General features: G+C 41.8%; 1 protein-coding gene across 8 annotated transcripts in view; it reads right to left on the reverse strand.

Moving 5' to 3' along the window:
- The window catches only part of LOC130077377 (serine/threonine-protein kinase WNK2-like), an 80,025-nt gene that overhangs the window by 7,124 nt on the left and 47,013 nt on the right, over window positions 1–25,888 (reverse strand). For 6 of the 8 annotated variants that reach the window (XM_056242611.1, XM_056242608.1, XM_056242607.1 and 3 more), the window contains 10 exons: window positions 23,737–23,788; window positions 23,575–23,649; window positions 20,981–21,957; window positions 19,935–19,992; window positions 19,104–19,177; window positions 18,638–18,781; window positions 16,586–16,953; window positions 15,035–15,252; window positions 13,349–13,519; window positions 3,797–3,895 (listed from right to left, as the gene is read on the reverse strand). In XM_056242611.1, the coding sequence (XP_056098586.1) occupies window positions 3,797–3,895; window positions 13,349–13,519; window positions 15,035–15,252; window positions 16,586–16,953; window positions 18,638–18,781; window positions 19,104–19,177; window positions 19,935–19,992; window positions 20,981–21,957; window positions 23,575–23,649; window positions 23,737–23,788 (2,236 nt within the window). The remainder of the gene's footprint in view (window positions 1–3,796; window positions 3,896–13,348; window positions 13,520–15,034; window positions 15,253–16,585; window positions 16,954–18,637; window positions 18,782–19,103; window positions 19,178–19,934; window positions 19,993–20,980; window positions 21,958–23,574; window positions 23,650–23,736; window positions 23,789–25,888) is intronic. The other 2 variants (XM_056242610.1, XM_056242609.1) reach the window with 1 other exon arrangement.

Consider the following 25,888-nt stretch of genomic DNA (forward strand, 5'->3'; position numbering starts at 1 on the left):
ATTCACAAAAGCAGCCTCAGCGTGTTGAATGCCCAAACACGAGAGGCAGCTATTGTGGCTGTCAGCTGGCGCCAGGGAACGCACAGGCGGAATGATATCCTGAAAAGGACGCAGCGTTTCACCCGTGGAGCTCTTTTAGGGAAATATACTCTTTTTTTAATGTTGAGATACCCAGGAATGGCCCTGGTGCAACAGCAGGGAAGCAGTCCAGCCTGCTGTGCACTTTTTTAAAGGGGAAACGGCCCTTTGCCAACACACTGTTGTATGTTGCTGTTATAACAGCAGATTTAGAGCTTATAGCTTGCGCCCACCACTGATCGTGCCATCACGCCAACACTGAAGAAAAAAGAATCTTCCAAGAGGCTCGTTTTTTTTTCTTTTTTTTCTGGGTTGTCTGCAGAACACTCAGAGAGAACAGGAAGCAAGGCTCCGAAGACTAAGGTGCGTGCATTCGCTTCCGTATTTATACTCACGCTGCCGGGCAGGGCGTGAGATGCAAATCTTGCATGCCAATGTGCATTGGTTCGTTCTGTATACACTCGAAGATGATAGGGCTACCTGAAGTTATCCCAATTACGTCAGTGACGTCAACGTAATGTTGAACGTGACTGACTGAAAGGGAACCACCTTTAGCAGCAATAACTTAAAGTAATTGTTTTCAGTATGACTATCAGTCTCTCACATTGTTCTGGAGGAATTCTGGCCCACTCTTCTTTACAGCATTGCTTCAGTTCATTGATATTTGTGGTCATTTGTTTATGCACAGCTCTCTGAAGGTCCCAGCTCAGCATTTCACCTTGATTCTTTACTTTTTCAGCCATTCTGTTGTAGATTTGCTGGTGTGCTTGGGATCATTATCCTGTTGCATGACCCAATATCATCCAAGCTTTAGCTGTCGGTTAGTCTGCCTCACATTTGACTTAAGAATACTTTAGTATCCAGAGGAGTTCATGGTCAACTCAATGAATGAAGGTGTTCAGGTTCTGTGACTGCAAAACAAGCCCAAATCATCAAACCTCCACCAATGTGATGGACAGTTGGTACGAGGTGTTTGTGCTGACATGCTGTGTTTGGTTTTCTGTTTATTATGGCCAAACATCTCCACTTTGGTCTCGTCTGTCCAAACGACATTGTTCCAGAAGTCTTGTGGTTTGTTCAGATGCAACTTAGCAAACCTAAGCAGTGCCCCCATTTTCTTTTTAGAGAGAAGAAGCTTTGTCCTGGCAATCCTTCCAAACATGCCATACTTGTACCGTCTTTTTCTTATTGTACTGCCATGAACTTTAACATTCAACATGTTAACTGAGCCCTGTATAGTTTGAGGTGTAGCTCTCGGGTGTTTTGGGATTTCTCTGAGCATTGCACACTCTGACCGTGGGGTAAATTTGCTTGTATGTCTACTCCTGGGAAGATTGGCAACTGTCTTGAATGTTTTCCACTTGTGAATAATCTTCCTCACTGTAGAATAATGGTCTTCAAATTGTTTGGAAATGGCCTTGTAACCCTTCCTAGATTGATTGGCAGCAACAATTACTTCTCTAAAATCATTGCTGATGTCTTTGTTCCTTGGCAATGCTCCACACTAGCAAACTACCAAAACTTCTGCTTTTATAGAGTTGGTCACAACAGATGATCAAGTAATCAAGAGCATTTGATTTGCAGCGCCTGACTGCTACTTATCCACTTAATCCCTATGCAAGCAATAAGACTTAGTTTGTCACCCATGGCTTCTCCATTTTGGCCAAGGTTTTGCAAAAGAATGACATTCTGTAATATGTTGTGTTGTTCATCTGAGGTAGTATGATAAAATGATTTTGATTAAAGAGGGTGTACTTTCTTTTTTACATGACTCTATACAGCAAATGACCTCAAAGCTAAAAGACAATGACTAAAAGTAAAAAAAAAAACGATTTCATGCAGTCTTTTAAAGTCAAGACTAATTAATTGAATCATTGCTCACAATCATATATGGTACGTGTCTGTGGCCGTGAGTGAAAATACTGTGCATTTAAGATTAAAACTGAACTGATCTTCTCCTAAACCTCCACTTTTAACTCTTTCCCTGCCATTGACGAGTTTTTCCAGGAATCCGTGTTTCCACTGTTATACGGTAGGGGGCGCTATTACACATCTTCTGAAATACTACAGAATCTCTGGATCAAAACACAGACGAAGAAGAAGCAGAAACAAGTGATAGAAGCATTGCTGACGCATGTCAAATCACGCGGCATATAAATCAAAACTGCCTAATGTTACTGAATGAAATGTTGAATCCATGAAGAGGAAACGACTGTGAAGCTTTGAGGGTGTTGATGGATCGATCTATTCTATCTGTGTTTTGATCATCACTCTGAATCCAATCCAAATGAATGAAAACATAATTTTTGTTCAGCTTTTTGTTCAAAATGTTGCTTTTTTATGAAACGTATTCAAGTTTTAATAAAAAAGAATACATGAATCTAGAAGAAAACATGTTTTTTTGTTTAAAAGCAGAGGCTGTTCTGTTCTTTTTGATATACTGACTGTTCAGATATTCATACAACAAAATATTCTTGGGGCCATGAAAATTTTGTGAAAATTATAAAAAATGCTGGTGCTGGCTGGCAACTTTTTTCAAAAACGCTGGCAGGGAAAGAGTTAAAAGAATAACCATTTAAACCCAAACAAAAAACATCTGGATCGATAAAAATACTTTTTATCCACCCCAGAAAGCATGGCATGAGTTATTTTTAAACATTATTTTTTTAATGTTTTAAACAGAATTTACTTTAAGCTTTAAAACGTCATACGGTACAAATATCGTCTAACATTTCAACAAAGAAAAATAATAAAAAAAACAAAGCATTTAAAAAGGGAATTTGAATACAACGAAACTCTGCATGCCAAATTCAAAATGTAACTAGTAAATTACAAGGGGGGGGGGGACATTTTCTACACAATGAAGGTTAGAATGACGACTAAATCATAACTTTGACATGGAGGGAGACCAAGTATAAAAATAAACTGGCTTCCTAATCACAGCTATGATGCACTGGTTGGAAAATTCATGTTTTTGTCCAAAATTAACCCTCACCTAGAGGAACAAAATACTACAAGCTAAATGTAACAGAAACACAAGGTAAATATAATATGCATCTGGGACAGTGTCATCGTAGAATCATGCAGGTAACAGCCAGAGAACAGGAAGTGAGGTAAAAAAAAATTCAAAATACAGCCCTGATGGTTTCCACAGCGACTTGCTCGTGCCCTTGGCATGCTCATCTTCCGAATCCAAACATGAGACGGCAGGTCAATCATCGTCTCATTGGGGTTTTACGTGGAGTGAAAAGGAAAGAAGGCACAGATATATAGACGATACAAAAGCTTTGGCAGACAAATCCATACACGCTCTCTCTACTGTCAGTTAAATGTTGGGAATGGCCATGTTTGGGGGAAGACAGCTCACGTTATCGGTCAAAGCTGCAGCCCAGCACAAAGCATTTGTAAAGAAGACAAATTTAAGGCAGGACGAGTAGACATGAAGGTCTTTCCTGAATAGGATACAACTGTAGAGGCACAAATCCCAAAATTAGTTTGTGGGAAATTTTTGACTTTCGCAGTTGCAGTACATCGTACCATATTCATGGAAAGTGCCATCTGACATGAATATGGAAATTAAATGGCTGAGAATGTGTGTTAGTTGATGTGAACGTGGGAAATGCAGTACAGAAAAAACAAAGCAAATCACGAGAGAAGAGCAGAAAGAAATGGGGAAAGGAATTATGAGTAATAGAAGAAAAGTAGAACAAATACAAACAGATGGACATAGACACGGGTCCACTGAGGAATCTAGTGCGCGGTTTGCTACTAGATTTATAGGTGATTCGCTCGGATGTTTGGTGGTAAACGGTCCAGCCTGTGGAGAAATGAATATAAGAGGGAGAGAGAGAAAGGGAGAGAGAGAGAGAGAGAGAGAGAGAGACAGGTGTAACAGCCGACACAGGTAGCGTTCAGATCAGTACCCCATCAACAAGCATCATATCAGCAACACACCACAACACGGGTCAAGCGTCTCAGAAAAAAAGTGTTAATGTAGATGTGGAAGTGTGTACATGTGCCTGTGTGTTTCTAACAATGGGAATGTTTTTCTGGAATCGATCAAATAGGTCACAGTCTTATGTATCATTAGCCACTTTCACACATAAAACCCATTTATGTTTAAAGTACTGTAACATTGCTGTATTAACCATTCACTCAAAGTGATTTAGTTGGTTTAACTGGTAACTACACCAGTATGATGGGAAAAGTCGTGTTTTTTCTTTCCAAATAATCCGACTGGTATTTTTCCGCCATTTCACAGCTCAAGAAAGTCCCTAGTAAAGCATTTGGGACTGTGTGTGCGGTCAAGCATGTTAGGACACCCTTTCCTTTTATAGGTTCACTCAACGCTGTGTCAGACATTATGGGAACAACCTCCAAGTGTGGCAATTGTCTGAAACCCATAGAATCACACAAGAATTCATTGGCTGGTGGCACTATCGCTGCCCTCAATAGTACAGCATTGTTGGTGCCTCAAAACGACGTGACATCTCGCAGATTTCTCTTCTTCAAGATGCGATTTTTCTAGTGAATGCTTGTTAGGAGTTTGGCAGTGGGCAAGCTGATGCTCTTCTCCAAAGTGGTAATGAAGCCTGGCCCTCTTTGGCTTATTCTTAGCTTTGGGATGTGGCGACCGATGCAGCCCAGCCAGAAGTCCAGTCTAAGTTGAATAAGTTAAGGCTCTTTGGCAGGCCATAGTACGTGTCCACCTTACATGTCGCTGCCATATTTCCAGGATTTCAAAAGATTTTGAGGTCCTGGAAGCAGCCCTTTTCGGCATGGATCACAAATCCGACTACCTCTGTGTAATAAAGTTCAAGGAAGGAGGAGGCGGGAACCTAAATAATAAAATAATTATATACAAAAAAAACAAAAGTAAAGAGGCCTCACAGCCCCTCACAGAGGACTGCCGCATAAACAAATCAAAACAACAAGTCCAGGCCTGGTCCTCTCTCATCTTGCACTTTCATCACTCCTTTTATCCTTCTGGAGCTCTTCTGTGGGACTCGAGACCAGTGTGGCACAGGTGACGCTCACTAATACTCGCGCCACTGGCCTCACTCCATTATCTCTGACGTGATGGAGCAGGGATGTGTTGAAAGGCATGTGGTTGAAGAGGAGCTTGCTACTCATCTCTCACCGTCTTCTGCCCCATCTTGGAAAAAGTGGCCGTTTAAGCCCCTGCAGGACTACATCGGCCCTGATCATTGATTCCTATATCACTGCCGGTCAGGTGGGTGAGGTGTTGGATACCATGCCGGCTTTGCAGGTGTACCAAGCTGATGCCTATAAAGATGAAGGGGCTGACTTGACTCCTGAGACAGTCAAGGAGCTCAGACGAGCGACTGATTTGGTGCTCAGTCATTGTATGGCAGGGTTGGTTCCAACCGAGAGACATCTCTGGTTCTCATGTATATCTTTGAGGTTGAAGTTGGCTAGAATTGAAACCCCATAAGTGCATCAGAAGCTGGGAGCCAAGGCTTCAGACCTGCAGCCGTTCCTGATTGAGGGGTCGCGAAAAATCATGTCAAACCGCTAAAGCATATTTGCTTTTCACCTTGCTGGCCTCGAGATTCTGTTCTGCTAGTTCCTCCACATTTTGCATCTCAGATGACAGAAGAAAAACACTGTGTTTCATGCAACAATGCCTTTGGAGCACAGGAGTCTCGTTTACAGTGATGTTCTTACATGTTGCATGCTGGGTGCCTTATTTAAAACAGGCCATACAATCTTCCATTTGGGATAGGGTTTTCCTGCTGCTCAGGAAGGTCTAAATGGTAAATGGACTACATTTTTATAGCGCTTTTACAGACCCAATGGCCACCAAAGCGCTTTGCATTTGCCTCACATTCACCCATTCACACACTCATTCATACACCGACGGCAGTGTCTGCCATACAAGGCGCCATCCAGCTCGTCGGGAGCAGGTGGGGTTAGGTGTCTTGCTCATGGACACCTCGACACTTGGTGACACTGGTCACTGTCAAGAAACTATATCAGCTCATCAGCTATATCAGTTTTTGAGTCTTGGCATTTTGACATTTCCCGATGGGCAGATTCTGTCAACACAAGACTATTTCGACGAACACCTCATCAGTAGGTTGGACGAACTTTACAAAGAGCGTCCAGTCGTCTGGCCAAGTAAGACTGGTAACCCAAAAAATAGCTGCTCACAGCTCCAGGTGTGTGTCCACGGTTTGCAGTGTGTGTTTGTTCACTACTCACTACTCCTAATGTATGTGCACTAACTTGGATGAGTTAAATTCCAAGTATGGGGTAGTGATGGGTCATTCATGAACGATCAGTTCATTGCATCGGTCACGTTGAACGAAAGACTCGTAAGGTAAAGTAAATATTTATATTCCCTGTAGGGCTGTGTTGAAAAAATCGATTCACCAATTCTGAATCGATTTTCATATTAATTTCTAAAGATCGATCCGTAACTCAGAGGATCGATTTAATAATAGGCTTACATTTTCCCCGTGAACTTTAACTTGCCGCGACTGGGAGATCCCTGTATGCGCATTGAAAGGCTTTCACTCAGCGCGCACACTGTTACTGTTACAACAACGGGGAAAGTGAGTCATTCGTTCATTCAACGAACACGTTAAAAAAAGCTGATTCATTAAAAGAGATGTAATGAAACAAGGTGTTAATTATTTTTAACTTTGAGTTCCACTTTTCAACGCTCAGCTGAGCAGCAATGCGTCGCATGGGTAACGCTGAAGCTGATGCTTCACTTATTAGAGACCAATATGGCATTGATTCAATGCGTGACTCGCTGATTTTATTTCCCCGCGGCTTCCTCGCGCTGTGGAATGCTGACCAGCGCTGCTGCTGACGCGCATTTATGGTAAATACCCGTGACGTGAACGTTAAAAGGATGATACGACAAATATTTCGCTTTCCTTTGACACGGCAACCTTTTTCACGAATACATATGACTTCAAAGACAGACGCAGGTAATCCGCACGCGCTCTGCCGATCTCTCTCATTCACTGTCTGTGCGAAGCCTCTGTAGGCTACACATCACCACGATAAACAGTCTTGTTTGTTATCATTATGAACTTGTTTAACATTCAATACACATGCATGAAGTTCAAAACAAGAAGGGTATAGCCTTATAAAAAAAACGTGAATATCGCGGTTGCTGCGGTTACTTGCAATCCTCTGCGGTTGACTTGTCTGTAGCGCGGTACTACAAGATTGCGGTAATCGCGACAGCCCTAAGCTGCTGATATACCTCTGCGTCCTCTGTCGTTTACACCAGTGCAAGGTTGTGAAAGCAGTTGTATCAACACTCTGGAAGGGGGATTGTTCTTTACAACCATCAATACTCCATTAATTTGCAGTTAAATGTCTATAATAGCCTAATAGTATCAATATGTCCTGTAATTCAGGTAACGGCTGGAAAAAAACAAAAACACTTTTCTAAATCTCGAAAATCGGATCAGATCGGATTGGATCGGATCGAATAATGATAATCGATTCAAGATCTTGAGAATCGGAATCGAATCGATTCTTGAAATTTGAATCGAAACCCAGCTCTAGTTCCCTGTAAATGATCTATGGCTGTATTATAATGATTTCGCAATTCAGAATATGATCAAGATTGCGTGGTGGATGTGTTCGGGGAATTTGACTGTTAAAAGTATAACCTTTAAAGCCACTTAAATGAATGGAATGACTCAGTATTCGTTCATTTTGAAGTCAGTAAAGTGATCCGAACTTCCCATCACTAGAATGGGGTACCATACTTGTCCTTTACATGTCACTTTCAGCCATGGAGTCCAGAAGTTATTTGTTTCTGGACATTTGAGCCTGGTATGTGGTTCTCATGACAGACAACATGTCAGTAGTTTTTTACATAAACCGAATGTGTTGGTGACCCATGTGGTGTTTAGTGTGGCACATTCTTGCGCAGAACAAACTTCCGTCACTGAGGGCAGTGCATTTCCCAGGTCAGTTGGATGTGGGAGCAGATCCTCTCTGAAGGTAAGGGTTGAGGCCTAGAGCACAGAGGTTGCAGCCTCATACCATGGGTCTGATTTGGCGAGAAAGAGTCCAGCTCCCCCTTTGATTTGTTTCCTCCAACTCTTGGGATAAACACCCTGGCTTCATGATTGGCTGATGGCCCATCTGTATGCCTTCCCACTGATAAGTCTGCTTCCGCCTGTCCTTCTAAGAGTGTGGGAAGTGCGTCTTGGTATGTTTCTTAAATCTTGTGTTTCTCCTGGATGAGAGTCTGTGGGAAATACAGATCAGAGTGGATTAACTCTCACAGGCTGAGGGCAGTATGTGGCATCCCCGGTAGGAAACTTTGAGTTTGGTATTTGATTGGGGGTATCAGGTTAATTCTGGTCTTTTGTCTGAGGTTACAGAGATCCTTTTGGATGCAAGGGCTCCCTCTACTAGGAGGCTGTTTTTTCCTAAGTGGTAGATATTTGCATTGTTGTGTAGAGAGCACAATTTGAATTTGGATCATTCCTTCTTGCTTCAGTTCTGGCCAGAGGATTGCATTAACTGAAATTTTCCATCATTGACAGAATTTCTTTTTAGCAGTGATGGAAAAATCTGAATGCTGTCCATCATTTTGACAGATTGCACTGAGGGTGATCTATTGTAACTTGTAACTGTAATTCCCACCCCTTTCCAGTGGGTGAGTGAGACTGTTTATTATTATCATAATAAAATGAACAGAATTTGAATGAGACTTTGTTTCATATCAAAAGTAACAAAGCACAAAGATTATTGTGATTTATTAGATGGGAGACGCAATATAATGTTCTGTTCATTCATCAACTGAAAACAGCACTGACTAAAAGATTGATTTTTAAGATTTAATAATTGATATTGATCCATAAAATAAGAATCAAATAAAATTGAAAAATCTATATTTTTTACCTAGCCCTAACGTTGTTTATATTTGCCTGTTCGGGTCGTGTTTAAGTGGCCTCTGCTTTCACCTGCGGGGGAAAAAACAAACATTCATCTGCTTAGTAAGGTGTTGAACACATGAAACACTCTCTGTTCATCTGTTTTCCTCAAAAATATATAAATGCTTAATCTAGCCTATATTCTTGTCCTATAAATTCATGATTAAAAATGACGGGTAACCATATACACTCACCTAAAGGATTATTAGGAACACCTGTTCAATTTCTCATTAATGCAATTATCTAATCAACCAATCATATGGAAGTTGCTTCAATGCATTTAGGGGTGTGGTCCTGGTCAAGACAATCTCCTGAACTCCAAACTGAATATCAGAATGGGAAAGAAAGGTGATTTAAGCAATTTTGAGCGTGGCATGGTTGTTGGTGCCAGACGGGCCGGTCTGAGTATTTCACAATCTGCTCAGTTACTGGGATTTTCACGCACAACCATTTCTAGGGTTTACAAAGAATGGTGTGAAAAGGGAAAAACATCCAGTATGCGGCAGTCCTGTGGGCGAAAATGCCTTGTTGATGCTAGAGGTCAGAGGAGAATGGGCCGACTGATTCAAGCTGATAGAAGAGCAACTTTGACTGAAATAACCACTCGTTACAACCGAGGTATGCAGCAAAGCATTTGTGAAGCCACAACACGCACAACCTTGAGGCGGATGGGCTACAACAGCAGAAGACCCCACCGGGTACCACTCATCTCCACTACAAATAGGAAAAAGAGGCTACAATTTGCAAGAGCTCACCAAAATTGGACAGTTGAAGACTGGAAAAATGTTGCCTGGTCTGATGAGTCTCGATTTCTGTTGAGACATTCAGATGGTAGAGTCAGAATTTGGCGTAAACAGAATGTGAACATGGATCCATCATGCCTTGTTACCACTGTGCAGGCTGGTGGTGGTGGTGTAATGGTGTGGGCCCCTTAGTGCCAATTGGGCATCGTTTAAATGCCACGGCCTACCTGAGCATTGTTTCTGACCATGTCCATCCCTTTATGGCCACCATGTACCCATCCTCTGATGGCTACTTCCAGCAGGATAATGCACCATGTCACAAAGCTCAAATCATTTCAAATGGGTTTCTTGAACATGACAATGAGTTCACTGTACTAAAATGGCCCCCACAGTCACCAGATCTCAACCCAATAGAGCATCTTTGGGATGTGGTGGAACGGGAGCTTCGTGTCCTGGATGTGCATCCCACAAATCTCCATCAACTGCAAGATGCTATCCTATCAATACGGGCCAACATTTCTAAAGAATGCTTTCAGCAGCTGTTGAATAAAAGCCACGTAGAATTAAGGCAGTTCTGACGGCGAAAGGGGGTCAAACACAGTATTAGTATGGTGTTCCTAATAATCCTTTAGGTGAGTGTATATTATGACAGAATTTTACCGACCCTGACAATGTGAAAGTCTAATACAACCTCTGGTTCTGCAATACCTTCAGGAGTGTAGCTGGACTCAGCTACACTTAAAGTGGATGTAGCAGCGACTACTGCTGAGTATACACCAATTAATGGTGTTTTTTCACTTGTCTCCCGTATTATGCATGGGATTAGCTGGCTGAGGCCTTTCTGTCACGCTTGTGTTCTTTCTTGGAACTTATCTATAGTCTTAGTAAGTCTTAGCTTTTTTCCTCCACCCTTTCAGCTGGAGAATGGGACAGAGCACAGGCTTTCCGTGAGGCCGTTACAAGCCCCTTTCACACAGAGATTCCGGAAAATACACGGATAAAGTGACCCGGGATTTGACCCGGGTTCGTTTGATTTTGGTTCATTCACACTGCCAGTGATTTTCCGGAATCAGAGAGTGCGTTCACACACAACTCGTAAAGATCCCGTAAAGACACATGACATCGATGTGACGTAATATCTCAGCAGCGTCTTAAGTTTGCTTATGAGCTGCGATTTCTCTCTCGAAAACCACGCTTGTGCATTTATTTCTCTGATTCGATCATAAACTAGCGCATTAGCGTTTCACTAGCTGGCGAACGATCCCGGCTTCAGCGTCATCATTACGACACGGCAATGTTACTAGGTCCCCTACCCGGTGTGAAAGGGGCAACAGATTTACTGAATGCTAGTGAATCGTTTTCTCCAGGTATTTTTAACATTTATTTTCCGGAAAATCTTTAACCAGCTACAGTGGAAATATAAACAATACATTCACAAAATATTCAGACTGCTTTGCATTTTTATTCACTTCCTTGCAGTAAAACAGAAATAAAATCAGTTACATATGTATTCAGACTCTATTCTTAGGGTACAACAAATATACGCTTAAAACAGAGATGTTTTTTTTTTTTTGAGTTTTCCGCGTACAGACGACATGCGATTCACGTTTTTGTTGTTTACATGGAGACAGTTTTCAAAAACTTGCGTTTTCTGGCATCCAAAACGCTGTTGTCGTGTAAATGAACGGCCAAAACGCATACAAAATGTAATGTTTTCAGTTGAAAACGCTGTCGTGTAAACAGCTCCTAAGTCCTGGGCTACCAAGGGTGCTTCAACAATTAAAACGGAGTATGATGCACACCTTCTTTTGGGGATTCTTCTTTATGGATCCTCTCAAGGTCTGTGAAGTTGAGAGCATTGCTGTTCCACAATCATTAGTGGGGTTAAAGTTAAGGCTCTGGTTAGGCCACTCAGGAACATCAGGTGGAAGGTGAACCTTCAATCCAACCGGAGGGCCTGAGCTGGTTTTCCTCAGTTTCTTCCGTATATTTTGGGGACTTTTACGATTCACTTGAAAGGTGAAAGGAAACAACAGAGGAATAGGGAAATGACATGAGCCAGATTCAAGCTCTTGTTTCTGCATAAGCACCACCGCAACAACAGCGGAGTACAGCATGTGCAGTTTGCCTTCAGTCTTTGGCACAAACTATTCATATGATAGACTTGTTCATATATAGCATCAATAAAGAACTTTTGTGGTAATAACTCCTTAATTTGGCAAAATACAAAAGATAATTTGCCTTCCCGCTCACACATGACCTCTAAATGGAGACTTTTACGGCAAAGACTAAATGTGTGAAAGTGTCTACTGACCCGTAAGAATGTTTCATACACAGTATGAGCATCATGCAATCTTCCTTTGCCGTTGGAGAAATCATGTGACAGAGCAATTAAGGAGCCGTTTAAATGTCACATTCTGTCTGACTCCATTTAAACGAAGTAAATGAGTTGAGCACATGAGAGACTGTGAAATAACCCCATGCGTGTGAGAGAGTGAGTGAGATATGTGACAAAAACAGAAGGAGAGAGATATGAGTCACAGAGAGGCATCTCTGACACGTTTGTCTTCTGCACATCCGCTGTAAATGAGTGTCACGCTGCGTCCGAGCCAGTATCTAGCAATCAATCATATGCTGCTTTCTGTGTGTTGCTCCAAACACTACACTGCAAAACATGCTTTTCTTACTTAGATATTTGGACTGGAGATAAAAACAAGACAAAAATACTAAATATTCTTAAATCAAGAAGCATTTACTAGAGAAGGAAAATGACATACGAAATTCTATAATGTTTTCTGATTAAAATAAATAAAATTAAAAGGTGGGGTATGTGATTTTCTTTTTTGACCACTTTTTCAAAATCCTATTCCTTACCCACTTACAGCCACTGATTTAGAAACACTGAAATGAAAATTAAGCAATTATAATCATCTGTGGAACGGGCAGGACTCGAAAAACTCAGTCAATCATTTCCAAGACCAGCTAGAATCATTGGACAGTAAGTGCGTCAATCAAACGGTCGTCCCATACCCTCTTCGAATGGGTGGAGTGGGTGGAGTCAGGGCCAGCGTTGGAGGAAAGAAGGTAGGACCTTTTGAGTTGTGTATTTTCAAAATCTGCCGGCCGTTTTGCAAATCCCATACCCTACCTTTAATGAAATTTTTGCTTAAAACAATCAAAATGATCTGCCAATGGGGTAAGAAAAAATCTTAATTCAAATGGAAAACAAGATTATTTTTCTTACCCCATTGGCAGATAACTTTGCTTGGTTTAAGTAAAAACTCACTTCATTTTATTTATTTTAATCAGAAAACAATATAGAATTTCTTATGTCATTTTACTTCTCTAGTAATTAAGAATTTTTAGATATTTGAACTGGAAACAAGACAAAAATACCAAGAAAAGCATTTTTGGCCGTGTAAAGTCTTGCTTCACGTAATCTGTGATTGTTAGTACATGCGTTGTGCTCTCAGTGAGACGCTAGCTACAGCGCGGCTGGTTAGGGCAGCGGAAGACGCATCACAGCAGACACTGTACGTGCAGCAACAGCTCGACAGGCTCCTCTAGAGGACAGCGCGTGTGTGTGTTCACCTTGTCTGGGTGGTGTGTTGGGGCCGTAGATGTTGTCGGAGGACAGAGAGCCCTTGAGCGAGCAGGGCTGCTGGGTTTGGACCGGCTCCAGCGGTTCTGACACAGGACTGGCAGTGCTGGATCCCACAGAGCTCTTGACCGGAGAACCCGACGCACTGGAGCACGTCTCGGCTGCAGGAGAACACAGACGGCGAATACTGACAATCTGGGGTTTTATAGTGCGATAGAAGCTTTCATTTTGATGGGCTTAAAGGGATCGTTCACCCATAAATAAAAATTACCCAATATTTACTCACCCTCAAGCCATCCTAGGTGTATATTTCTTATTTCCGACTAACACAGTCAAAGATACATTAAAAAAATGTCCTGGTTCTTCCGAGCTTTATAATGGGAATAAATGGAGATTTTGAAGCCCAAAAAAGTGTATCCATTAATCATAAAAGTAATCCATACGACTCCAGGGGTTATTAAAGGCCTTCTGAAGCAAAGCCATGCATTTGTGTGAGAAAAAGATCCATATTTTCTATTCAGGGGTAGTGATGGCGCAGTGGATAAGACACATGCCTTTGGTGTGAGAGACCCGGGAACGAATCCACTGTGAGACACCAATGTGTCCCTGAGCAAGACACTTAACCCCTAGTTGCTCCAGAGGCGTGCGACCTCTGACATATATAGCAATTGTAAGTCGGTTTGGATAAAAAGCGTCAGATAAATGTAAATGTATTTAAAACTTTAAAAACTAAAATAACTAGCTTCGTCAGACGGTGTAAGCAAGTCGAGTTACGCCAAAGGTGCATTGCAATTTTTGGGTGAACTATCCCTTTAAAGATTAAAGATGCACGGGTTGCACAAAACTGCAAGAGATGGGATATTTAAAACTGCTATTATTGAAAATATATGTTAAATCTTGACTTGACAAAGCCAAACTACTGTTCTTCTATTTAAGCACAGACCCTCAGGATGTTCTGAGATCAGACTTCAGAACAAACCTCCATTGAGGGGTTGAAAACTTTCAGTTACACCTTATTTTAAGGTGTCCGTGTTGCAGCGCAATTATACATTTAGGTAATGAGTAATAATAATTACCTACATGTAATGGAAACACTTTAGGGTCCAATTCTCGCTCTTAACTTGTTGCTTTTTAGCATGCATATTACTAGGATATGGCTGTTTATTAGTACTTATAAAGCACATATTAATGCCTTATTCTACATGGCCATATCCCTTAATCCTACCCAATACCGAAACTTAAAAAAACCCTGTGGTGAAAATAAAGCTTTTAATATTGTTTATATGTCTATGTGGTGTTTTTAATATGAATTTACACATGGTTTGTCTTAAAGCGTAAGTCGACAGCATTGCTGAGTATTTTCTGCTTAAAACTGCAGTGAACCAAAGACAGTCTCAAAAACACGGTTTGAAATCGCTGGTGTTTCTGACGTCACAAACGACTTTGTAACCAATCAGATCAACGTGTGATCGTCAACCAGTGGATCTCTGAGCTGAGTGAGTGGAGGCGGGGCTCATTTGCATATTTCAAGCTATTTTAAGGGATGAAGAATTTCTTTCAAGGATTTTTTTTTTAAATATGTCATTTTGGTGATCAAAGATGATTTTAAGGGATACAATTATTAACTACAAGGGGAACTAAAGCTGGTACTCAGACACAGACGCTTGCAGACTTACTTGAGCTGTTGCTCCGGTTGCTCCGGAGGTGTTGCACCATGGGATTGAGCAGTCGGCTTCCCTTCAGCTTGTGTTTGGAGGCTCTGCGGCGCCGGCCTGTAGGCGGCACTGCGTGCGGGAAGCCCATGCTGGGGGGAACAGGCCGACCTAACTGAGAATACAGCCGCTCGATCTCTCCTCTCTGAAGGGCCTGGAGCTCAGAGATCTCCTTCATGTGCCTGCGGGACAAAACACGGAGTGACGCTTTTCATCTGCTTGTCTTAACTGTCGAGCCATGAATGCATGCATGAAGAAACATGCGATTCTTTCAGGGAAATGCTCTATTTGGCCAGTGAAATTCACCGTTTACAGAAGTGAAAATTAGTTTGGAAGATAAAAGACAAAGCAAACCGCATTGACAAAAGGACTCGACTCAATTTTAGGGACTTTGATATGTTTTAAGTATAAGAGTTTATAACGTGCATGAGTGTGTCAAAACACACACGAGAGAAATGAGCGCAATAATTTAGAATAAAATATGCATTTTTAATACATTAGTCAGTAAGAAATCTCACTCCAGCGAAGGAACCAAAGTTGGCAACTCCGTCATGTTAAATCATGTTAAAATACACATCAGTGCCGGGTTACACCTGGTCCCAGTAGAAGTGGTCAACTCAGGATAACAATCAGATGTTTGATTGCAGTTTTATTTTTATAACTTGAAAACCCTTGTTTTGGCACAATTATTCTGTGTTATAGAAGCCGGTGTTCCTTCACTGGTGTTCAGGATGAATAAAACAGTGTCCTAACCGGCAGTGACGCGACGCGATAAAAGGCCTCTTTTCTATGTTAATCAGAGGTTTTGTCTGAGCCAGCCGACTGGAACAACAATATACATAACAGTGATAATCTCAGGTACTGATGATGTGCTTTATTTAATGTTAAAAGCATTAATGTGAGTTTGAATATCCTTTTGTGTGACCTTTATAGCTGTACTGAAAGGATAATGGATAATTCACCTCAGATCTTGAAAATAAATTAAAGGGAACAAGTTATTCAAACTGTGAATAAAACAAGTGTATTCTATGACAAGAGCTTGTTTCAGTCACTCAGTATGTAATATTGAAATACTGTAATATTTGTGAACTTGATTATGTGCTTGTCCATTTTGTAGCAAGTGAGAGAGACTCCGCCCACACGCTCTTCTGATTGGCTGTGATTTTTGATTGATTTTGTCGGTTCTTGTAGTTTAATATTAAAAGTCAAAATTATACGCTGTTTGTATTGTGCAATATTTACCAGTATAACAAGGAAAAAAGTAGGAGGGGACTTGATTTAATCAATTGGGAAATAAACACATGGTGAATTTGTTTTCTATATTATATGATGATATATGATGTTGTTGGCCAAAGAAGAAAAGTTGTTTCAGAAGTGAAGCAATTGTTACATTGTGGTGAAAGATTACCAAGTTTAATGATGTGTACTGATGAATTGTGCATAAGAACAAGAACCTGAGTTAAAAAGTGTTCACTCTTGGACTGGGCCAGTGTTAGCACACGTAGCTTTACTCACTTCTCCCTCAGCTTCTGTAGCTCTCGTTTCATGTCAGCGTCCTCAAACTCAGAGTCATTATCGCTGCTGACGTACGCGGAGTGGGCGTGGCTTGCGGCCGAAGGGGCGTGTCCGTTCGCCACAGGACACGAGGGCGAATCAGAGCTCTGCACGCTGCTACTGTGACCCGAGCGCCGGAGGAAAGCTACCGCACGCTTCATGAAGTCCGACCGGGCCGGAGCCGGAGCCGAGGGCCTGATGGGCGGGGCCCCGCTCGGATCCTCCTCTCCTGAGTCAGAGGACAGGCACTGCATCGTCCCATCAGCTGACTGACAGCTCCGAGCGCAAGGCATTGTGGGTCTGGACTCTGGAAAGGAAGTAAGTGTGTCCTGAAAAAAAGAAAAGCAAAAGAAATGCAAATGTATGATATTGACAAGCTATGTCAGACTCTAATAAACATGCAGTCGGTGTCATTAATGATCAGTACACAACAAAACACAAAGGAAAATCACTCACTGATCTTGGCAGAATAACTGAAGTAGCTTTAATAAGGATTCATCTATATCTAATGTGTACAGTAAGTGACTATGTACACTCACCTAAAGGATTATTAGGAACACCATACTAATACTGTGTTTGACCCCCTTTTGCCTTCAGAACTGCCTTAATTCTACGTGGCATTGATTCAACAAGGTGCTGAAAGCATTCTTTAGAAATGTTGGCCCATATTGATAGGATAGCATCTTGCAGTTGATGGAGATTTGTGGGATGCACATCCAGGGCACGAAGCTCCCGTTCCACCACATCCCAAAGATGCTCTATTGGGTTGAGATCTGGTGACTGTGGAGGCCATTTTAGTACAGTGAACTCATTGTCATGTTCAAGAAACCAATTTGAAATAATTCGAGCTTTGTGACATGGTGCATTATCCTGCTGGAAGTAGCCATCAGAGGATGGGTACATGGTGGCCATAAAGGGATGGACATGGTCAGAAACAATGCTCAGGTAGGCCGTGGCATTTAAACGATGCCCAATTGGCACTAAGGGGCCCACACCATTACACCACCACCACCAGCCTGCACAGTGGTAACAAGGCATGATGGATCCATGTTCTCATTCTGTTTACGCCAAATTCTGACTCTACCATCTGAATGTCTCAACAGAAATCGAGACTCATCAGACCAGGCAACATTTTTCCAGTCTTCAACTGTCCAGTTTTGGTGAGCTCTTGCAAATTGTAGCCTCTTTTTCCTATTTGTAGTGGAGATGAGTGGTACCCGGTGGAGTCTTCTGCTGTTGTAGCCCATCCGCCTCAAGGTTGTGCGTGTTGTGGCTTCACAAATGCTTTGCTGCATACCTCGGTTGTAACGAGTGGTTATTTCAGTCAAAGTTGCTCTTCTATCAGCTTGAATCAGTCGGCCCATTCTCCTCTGACCTCTAGCATCAACAAGGCATTTTCGCCCACAGGACTGCCGCATACTGGATGTTTTTCCCTTTCCACACCATTCTTTGTAAACCCTAGAAATGGTTGTGTGTGAAAATCCCAGTAACTGAGCAGATTGTGAAATACTCAGACCGGCCCGTCTGGCACCAACAACCATGCCACGCTCAAAATCACCTTTCTTTCCCATTCTGACATTCAGTTTGGAGTTCAGGAGATTGTCTTGACCAGGACCACACCCCTAAATGCATTGAAGCAACTGCCATGTGATTGGTTGATTAGATAATTGCATTAATGAGAAATTGAACAGGTGTTCCTATAAACCTTTAGGTGAGTGCATGTTATATAACAGTGTGATTTTACATTTGATTATCATTTTTTTTGTTGTAGGCTATTACGGTTACTTGTATGTTCCTGAAAAACTTAATACACTATTTATTTTGTATTTTTGTTCTGTTGTATTTATCTGAGTTTTATTTATAATTAGTTTCTTATTGTATTGCTGACTGTTACTTGTCTCATGTAATTATTTTGAGGACCTTTTTCTTACAATGGTGATTATGATTTTTGCCCTAATCGAGCAGCGCTACGTTGCACAGTGAGCAGTGTAACTCCTAGCGCTGCAGACACACCTGATATAAGTCTGCAGGTGCCGAGTAACGTTTGCTCGCTGACTGTAATGAGGATCTGTGTCTGTTCTCAGATCCAGACTCCAGATCCATCACAGGATCTCCTCCACCATCATGAGAAGACGCGTCTGAATCAGCCGGCACAATCTACAGCACACAAACTCACAGCGTCAGCAAACCGAGACACTTCATGTCTCAGGAGCATCATGTCATATGCATCATATGGTCCTTGCACACACAGTCAGAAATTCTCATCCGAAGGTTTCACACGTTAAAAAATAGTGTCAATCACGTTAACACACTAACTCCGAAACTTTCTTCCGTCATAAAAAAATTCTGATTGGGTCACCTTTTGAGAGGTGTTTTGACAGTTTAGAGCCACCGAATCACGAATACGAAAAAAACGCATATGAAAATTTCGGACTCAGATTGCAAGGACCTTGAGTAGTAGTTAATGGCGGGCTGTAACCTGGAAGTGGCTCTTGGATGCGTGCGTGCCGGATTCGGCCCCGGAGTCCGTTCTGCTCAGGGCTCTTCTGAACGCTGATGGACAGAGAATGAGAGAGAGAAGCTTTGACTTTTAAAACTCTTGATTTAAACATGTACTAAAACACAACATGCAGTGCTCAAAATACACACAAAAAAAATCAAAAATCATGAAAACGATTAAAACAGAGCACCAGACATCAGCAGTTAAAGGGTTAGTTCAACCAAAAATTTAAACTCTGTCAGTAATGACTCTCCCTCATGTTGTTCAACCCCGTAAGACTTTCGTTCATCTTCAGGACACAAATGAAGATATTTGTGATTAAATCTGAGAGCTGGATCACTCCTCCATAGGCTTCTAAGTTATTGAAACATGCCGGCCCAGAAAGTTAGCAAAGACATCGTTAAAATAGTCCGAGTGACTACAGTGGCTCAACCAAAAACAAAGTAATTTGTGTCCCGAAGATGAAGGAAAGTCTTGAGGTTGAGGGCGAGTAATTACTGACTTTTTAGGTGAACAAACCCTTTAAACAATATAGTCCCGTCTTCACAGAATGACAATAAAGCAGCATTCACAGACCGAATGCCTCGTGATTGATAGGATTTATATTCCACTCTTATTCTAGATTCAACTAAAGCAGTAAACGTACATTTAAAAGTACATTTATGTTACATTTCTACAGGTCTTCCAAATGGCTAATTTAGCTTATTTTAAGTACTAATTTAAGTACACCGTTCTCTGTGTGTTTTTGAATACTTGCATCCATAAATGAACATTCACTCACACACACACACACACTCGCACATTACTTACGGGCAACAGCGGAGTCACTCAAGGTCCCGAGACTGTCAGACCTCTCTGGAATCTGAGGCTAAAAGAGACAGAATAACTAAAGTTAAATCTGAGAAATACAGAATAGCAAAAATACAACAAACTGGAGACAAAAAAAACATTTATACATGAGACCGCTTAAAATAAAACTTAATTTAATGGTGCATTGTTAAGAAAAGGTCATAATATTTCAATGTATTTATTTATCACGATTTTTTATTTGCTTTGGATAAAATCAAATACTAAATTAATATAAGTGATTCATGATGATTTGATTTAGTTACGAAATGAAACTAACGTTATCTGAAACACTGCATCTGATGTCTTTAGGTGCTATTAAGCTGTATTGTGCCATCTAGCAAAATTAATAAAAAAAAAAAATATGTTAGGATATACTTATTGGTACAGAAAGTAATAGGTTTATGGTAATTAATGTTGACTAATACAACCTTTGATTTTAATAACGTATTAGTAAATGTTGAAATTAATATTAACTAAGACTAATAAGTGCTGTAGAAGTATTGTTCATTCTTAGTTCATGTTAACTAGGTATTTAATTAATGTTAACTAATGAACCTTTTTGTAAAGTGTTACCCATTTTATTATCAGCTATTAATCTTAACACAACCTGGCAGTGTGAGTGAAAAGGAGGAGGATTGATTTTACAAAAAAAAAAAAAAAATACGACAAAAAGTATGAATTTAAGCATTTTATTGTTTTCATGCTTCATTACTTCAATGGGCTCATTGTTTTTGCCTTAAGTTATTACATTGTTTAAATTACTACATTTTTCGCTAACTGTGATTTTGTATATATTTCTAAAATACATAACTTAGACAGTTTCCTCTGATAACAGATCACTGTAAATTGTAATGTGGACTCATGCATTTTCTGTATAGCTGCGTTGAAACGATGTATACTGTGAAAAGCGCTATACAAATAAATGTGAATTTAATTATTATCAGCTATAAATCTTAATAAAACAACCTGACAGCTGGCAGTGTGAGTGAAAAGTGATTAAACTTTACCAGTTTCTCTGCGTTCCTGGCGGCCCCATCGCTGCCTTGGCTGTCCGACAGCGGCGGGGACCCCGGCGGCTCGGAGGCGGAGCTTGTGGTCTGCGATGGGTGGTACTCTTGGTACAAAAGGTTTCGGAGTTTCTCATCCAGAGTCTTTATGGTTCTGTCAGTGAACTCCAGTCGGGGCGGCCCTTCGCCGTCGGACTCGGCCGGCTGCGCCTGCGATGCTGTGGCGGGTTGGGGCTGATGGGTGGGGCTCGGAGGCTGCGATTGGCTGATGCTCGGAGGCTGCGATTGGCTGATGCTTGGAGGCAGCGATTGGCTGATGCTCGGAGGCTGTAATTGGCTGATACCCGGAGGCTGCGATTGGCTGATGCCCGGAGGCTGCGATTGGCTGATGCTCAGAGGCTGCGATTGGCTGATGCCCGGAGGCTGCGATTGGCTGATGCTCGGAGGCTGTGATTGGCTGTTGCTTGGAGGCTGTGATTGGCTGATGCTCGGAGGCTGTGATTGGCTGTTGCTTGGAGGCTGTGATTGGCTGATGCTTGGAGGTTGCGATTGGCTGATGCTCGGAGGCTGTGATTGGCTGATGCTCGGAGGCTGCGATTGGCTGATGCTCGGAGGCTGTGATTGGCTGATGCTCGGAGGCTGTGATTGGCTGATGCTGACAGCAGCTTGTGGAGTGGGCGTGGCAAAGGGTTGCTGAAGCACCACGGCTGGAGTCTGGCTGACACACGGCTCTGCGTTCGGGCTGCCTTCATGAGCCACGGGCTGCTGAGGGGTTTCGTCGACTTTCTGAGCAATGACATCGAGAGACACAGGAGGCGCTATTGAGCAGCATGGGATATCAGAAACCATAGAAACACCCGGCGGACAGGCGGTCTGAGGGCTGTCAGAGAGAGACGCCTGTGGCATTGATGGCTGTGTCTGCAGAGGTTTGGCACTGTTGACGTCCTGCGCTTGAGATGTAGAGGAACTCTCTGCGTCTGGAGAAAAATGAGCGGTGAGCAAGCACATTCACTGCAAAAAATGTATTTCTTACTTGGCATTTTTGTTTTGGTTTCCAGTCCAGTTCCCAGTCAAAAATGACAGACCTTTTAAATTGCATTGTAAATCGCTCGTTATGCTATATTAAATCACCAAATAGTGGATTCAGTCTATTTATGAACTGGTTCTCTTCTCAATTAACACAGGTTTTGTATCTCTTTTTCGAACTGACTGATCAAAGGCCTAAGTGTTTTTTGAGGTGAATAAGCTTGATTGAACTTTTTTTTTTTTTACTCAAAAACTGTTCCAAAAATACATAAAAAGCCTGTGCTAAAAGAGCGCAACAATCGGGTTCCAGAAGTAAAACCTCCATTTATTTTTTCCATAGAGAAACTGTCTTTTAATTGTAACTTATAAACCTTTAAAGACAGCCTATGAGATGATTAATCGATAGTATTTGCTTTTGTTGAAGCAGTCAACCTGCATTATTTCAGCATATTTTTTAAATAATCGTGTTGAAAAGTGCAACTCATGGTGAAAAACTACATTACCCATGATGCTCTACAATCAGAGTTGCCACAAGCAAACCGCACCAAAGCGCCATCAGCACTGTGAATGACGTAATCAAGTCGATCAAAATACTTAAAGGGTTAGTTCACCCAAAAATGGTAAGGCCTTTGTTCATCTCCAGAACACAAATTAAGATATTTTTGATGAAATCAGAGAGCTCTCTGACCCCTCCATAGACAGCAATTTAACTATCACTTTCAAGGCCCAGAAAGGTAGTAAAGACGTCTTTAAGATAGTCCATGTGACTACAGCGGCTCAACCTCAATTTTATGAAGCGACGAGAATAATTTCTGTGTGCAAAAAACAAACATATATAACGACTTTTTTAAACAATTTCTTATCGTCTGAGTCTTTACGCGGTTCACGTTGTAAATGCAGTGCAGCGCTTCCGAGTTCTACGTCAGAACGCTCTTCATCATGTTTTTTGCGCACAAAAAGTATTCTCTAGTTTCAGAGAGCTCTCGGATTGAATAAAAAATATCTTCATTTGTGTTCCGAAGATGAACGAAGGTCTTATGGGTTTGTAACGACATGAGGGTGAGTTATTAATGACAGAATTTTCATTTTTGGGTGAACTAACCCTTTAACCCTAAATATTTGTGTTTATACAATAAACTTAAAATATATTGTTTTTATTCATATAAATCAACAATATTAAATGAGTAATTTTTTATTGTCTTTAATTCGATTATGCTGTTCGCAATGCTGAACCAATGCCGCTGAAAAAGTGGATGGGGACTGATGCACCATTGAAAGAAAACAAGTTAATTAAAAAGATTTAATCCAATATTTGGTGATAATATAGCATAATGAGAGATTGTCATGCATTTTAAAAGCACAAGGATTGTTTATTTTTCTGACCACACTGACAGATATATATATTTTTTTTAATCATACATTTTAAAGTTTGAACAAGTCATCTTGCTTGATTCAAGAATGTTTAGATATTTGTACTGCAAAACAAGACACAAATACTGAGAAAGAAGGTCATTTTTGCAGTGTACTATAACAGTGCATTTAGTATTAGATGAGGTGTGCTGTATTACTCGTCTCTTCTCTGTCAGGCACGGTCGTCTCAGCGACGGGACAGATGATGAACCAGCGCTTTCCTGTGTGAAGCACTGTAAATCGAGGAAGACAGTGGGTTAAATGCTCATACTACAGTTGTTGCAGTGAGACCTGTAGAACATGACGAGTCTTAGTCTTACCGTTCTGTTTATAGACTAGCTGGTCAGACTGCGTGTGCTCAGGTTTTGACCCCTGAATACGGAAGAAAACAAGTTCAGTTCTGTTTGGTGATGCACAGAAATGACACACTTCACCTAAAGTACACCAGGGCTAAAGGCACACCAAGGAAAAAGGCACATTTTATTCTTCTCTAAACCACCAGATGGCACAAAAACAGTGAGATGACGTCACAAGGTATATAAGAAGGGCCCTGAGTAGACGTCATCATATTCGTATCGTCTGAAGGAAGACACGCTGGCATGCCCAAAGCATGGCAATGTGACGCAGTGTCTCGTTCCCTACTCAGGGAACCGGGTTACATATGTAACATAGCCTTTTCCTTTCAAGGGAACTCAACACGGCATCGCCTGATGCTATGGGACATCAATACCAACTACGTCATGCTGACCAGTGCCTGCTTGTGGCACTAAAACTCGAAGGCTTAAGTCTTAAGCCAATAACGTGTCAGCGGGCGTGCTGTACACACCATGCACAACATTGCTTCCAGTGACTAATATAATGATTTTAGAAAAGACCTTTCAACTTCTATTTTCAATTGGCATCTCAAACTAGTCCGAGCTATGCTCCAGGAGAGTCTAGATCCCTAAGAGCAGAGCTACCAGAAAATCGACATCATGCCCATGACCCACTTCTAACAATTTCCCCAACCGTAGACTGGGGCAATGAGGAGCATAACCTTACTTAATATCCAGACCTGGACAAGTTGACAGAAAAGAGATTACAACAAATGTAGATAGTCATGTCTAACAAAAAAAAATTCTATCATGAGGCAAACAGCAGGCTGCTCGGGCCTAAACAAGCTTAGCTTACTTTATTTCTCGGGGTAATGAGTTGGTCCAACCCTCATTTTAGACCACCCCAATCCTAAAGTAATAGCCATAAGTGCCAGAAACAACCTCTTGTACACCAACACCCTTCTCAGAGTGGTGGTGGAACTGGAAGAAATAAAGAAGAAGAAAAGAGTGAAAAAAGGGGGCGAGAGCTTTAGCAGAATCCCCGCTTAATAAATGTCCTCTTTTTCACCACACTCACAGCCGTCAGATTTGTGTACGGTTTTCTCCTATTATGGCGCCTCCGCTTCCCACTCCTCGGAGGAGGATCTCGGGCAACCACATTCGCCTTCTACTCGTTCATGGTATGGGCGCAAGTGATTTAGGAGGAACCTGAACCCGGCGAGGCATAAACTTCCCAAAGGTGGCCAACTACATTCTTGCCTCTCTAAACCAGTCCACCACTATCTCAACAGCAGTGTCAAAAAGTCCAGAGGGTGAGACAGGGGCATCTAGGTGGACAGAATCGACTCCTTGACGCCTGAAAAATTAAGCCACAGATACCTTTCCGTCGCCACCATAGCAGCCATAGACCGGCCAAGAGAGTGGGCCGACTGCTTGGTGGCACGAAGAGCTGCCTCGGGGATACACCTGTTAAGTTATGTTTCTTTTACTGCGCATGTGTGAAGAGCACCTTTTATGGATTAGCGCGGTTTATTCAGTTGTTGTTCAGTCTGGCGTTCTATGAGAGGTAGAGCGGCTGTGTTATGTGATGGAGCAATAAAGAATCTATTGTCTGATAACTGTTGTAGTTATTGAGTTAACACACCTTCCACTTGATCCAGGTTTTGACCCAGTAAGCTTGCAGTACAGCCATAGTGTGCAAAGCTCTGCCAGTTTGCCCAGCCACCGCATACGCTCTGCCCACCAACCTCAATGCCGCCTGACATGGATTAGAGGACAAAAACGGGAGCCTTCATCGATGAGGATGTCCCCAGGAAAATGTAATTAGCTAAAATCCTTTCTACCCGAGTTAGTAGAATCCTTTCTACTAACTCAAAGCCGAATGAGCCACACAAGCAGAGTATGGTTGTTTCCATGAACCTGACACCTCAGTGTGCAAGTCTGGGAGAAATAGTAGGCTCACTGGAGATGCACACTTAAGAGTCCACAGAAATTGTTCGTCTAATCCAGAGATGTCCAATCCTACTCCTGAAGGGCCACTGTCCTGCAGAGTTTAGCTCCAACTTGCCTCAACACACCTGAACACCTAATCAAAGTCTTACTAAGCATACTAGAAACTTCCAGGCAGGTGTGTAGAGGCAAGTTGGAGCTAAACTCT

The sequence above is a fragment of the Rhinichthys klamathensis genome, unplaced genomic scaffold (assembly GCF_029890125.1).
Source record: "Rhinichthys klamathensis goyatoka isolate OS25496 unplaced genomic scaffold, OSU_Roscu_1.1 h1tg000732l_1, whole genome shotgun sequence".
NCBI classification, from domain to species: Eukaryota; Metazoa; Chordata; class Actinopteri; order Cypriniformes; family Leuciscidae; genus Rhinichthys; species Rhinichthys klamathensis.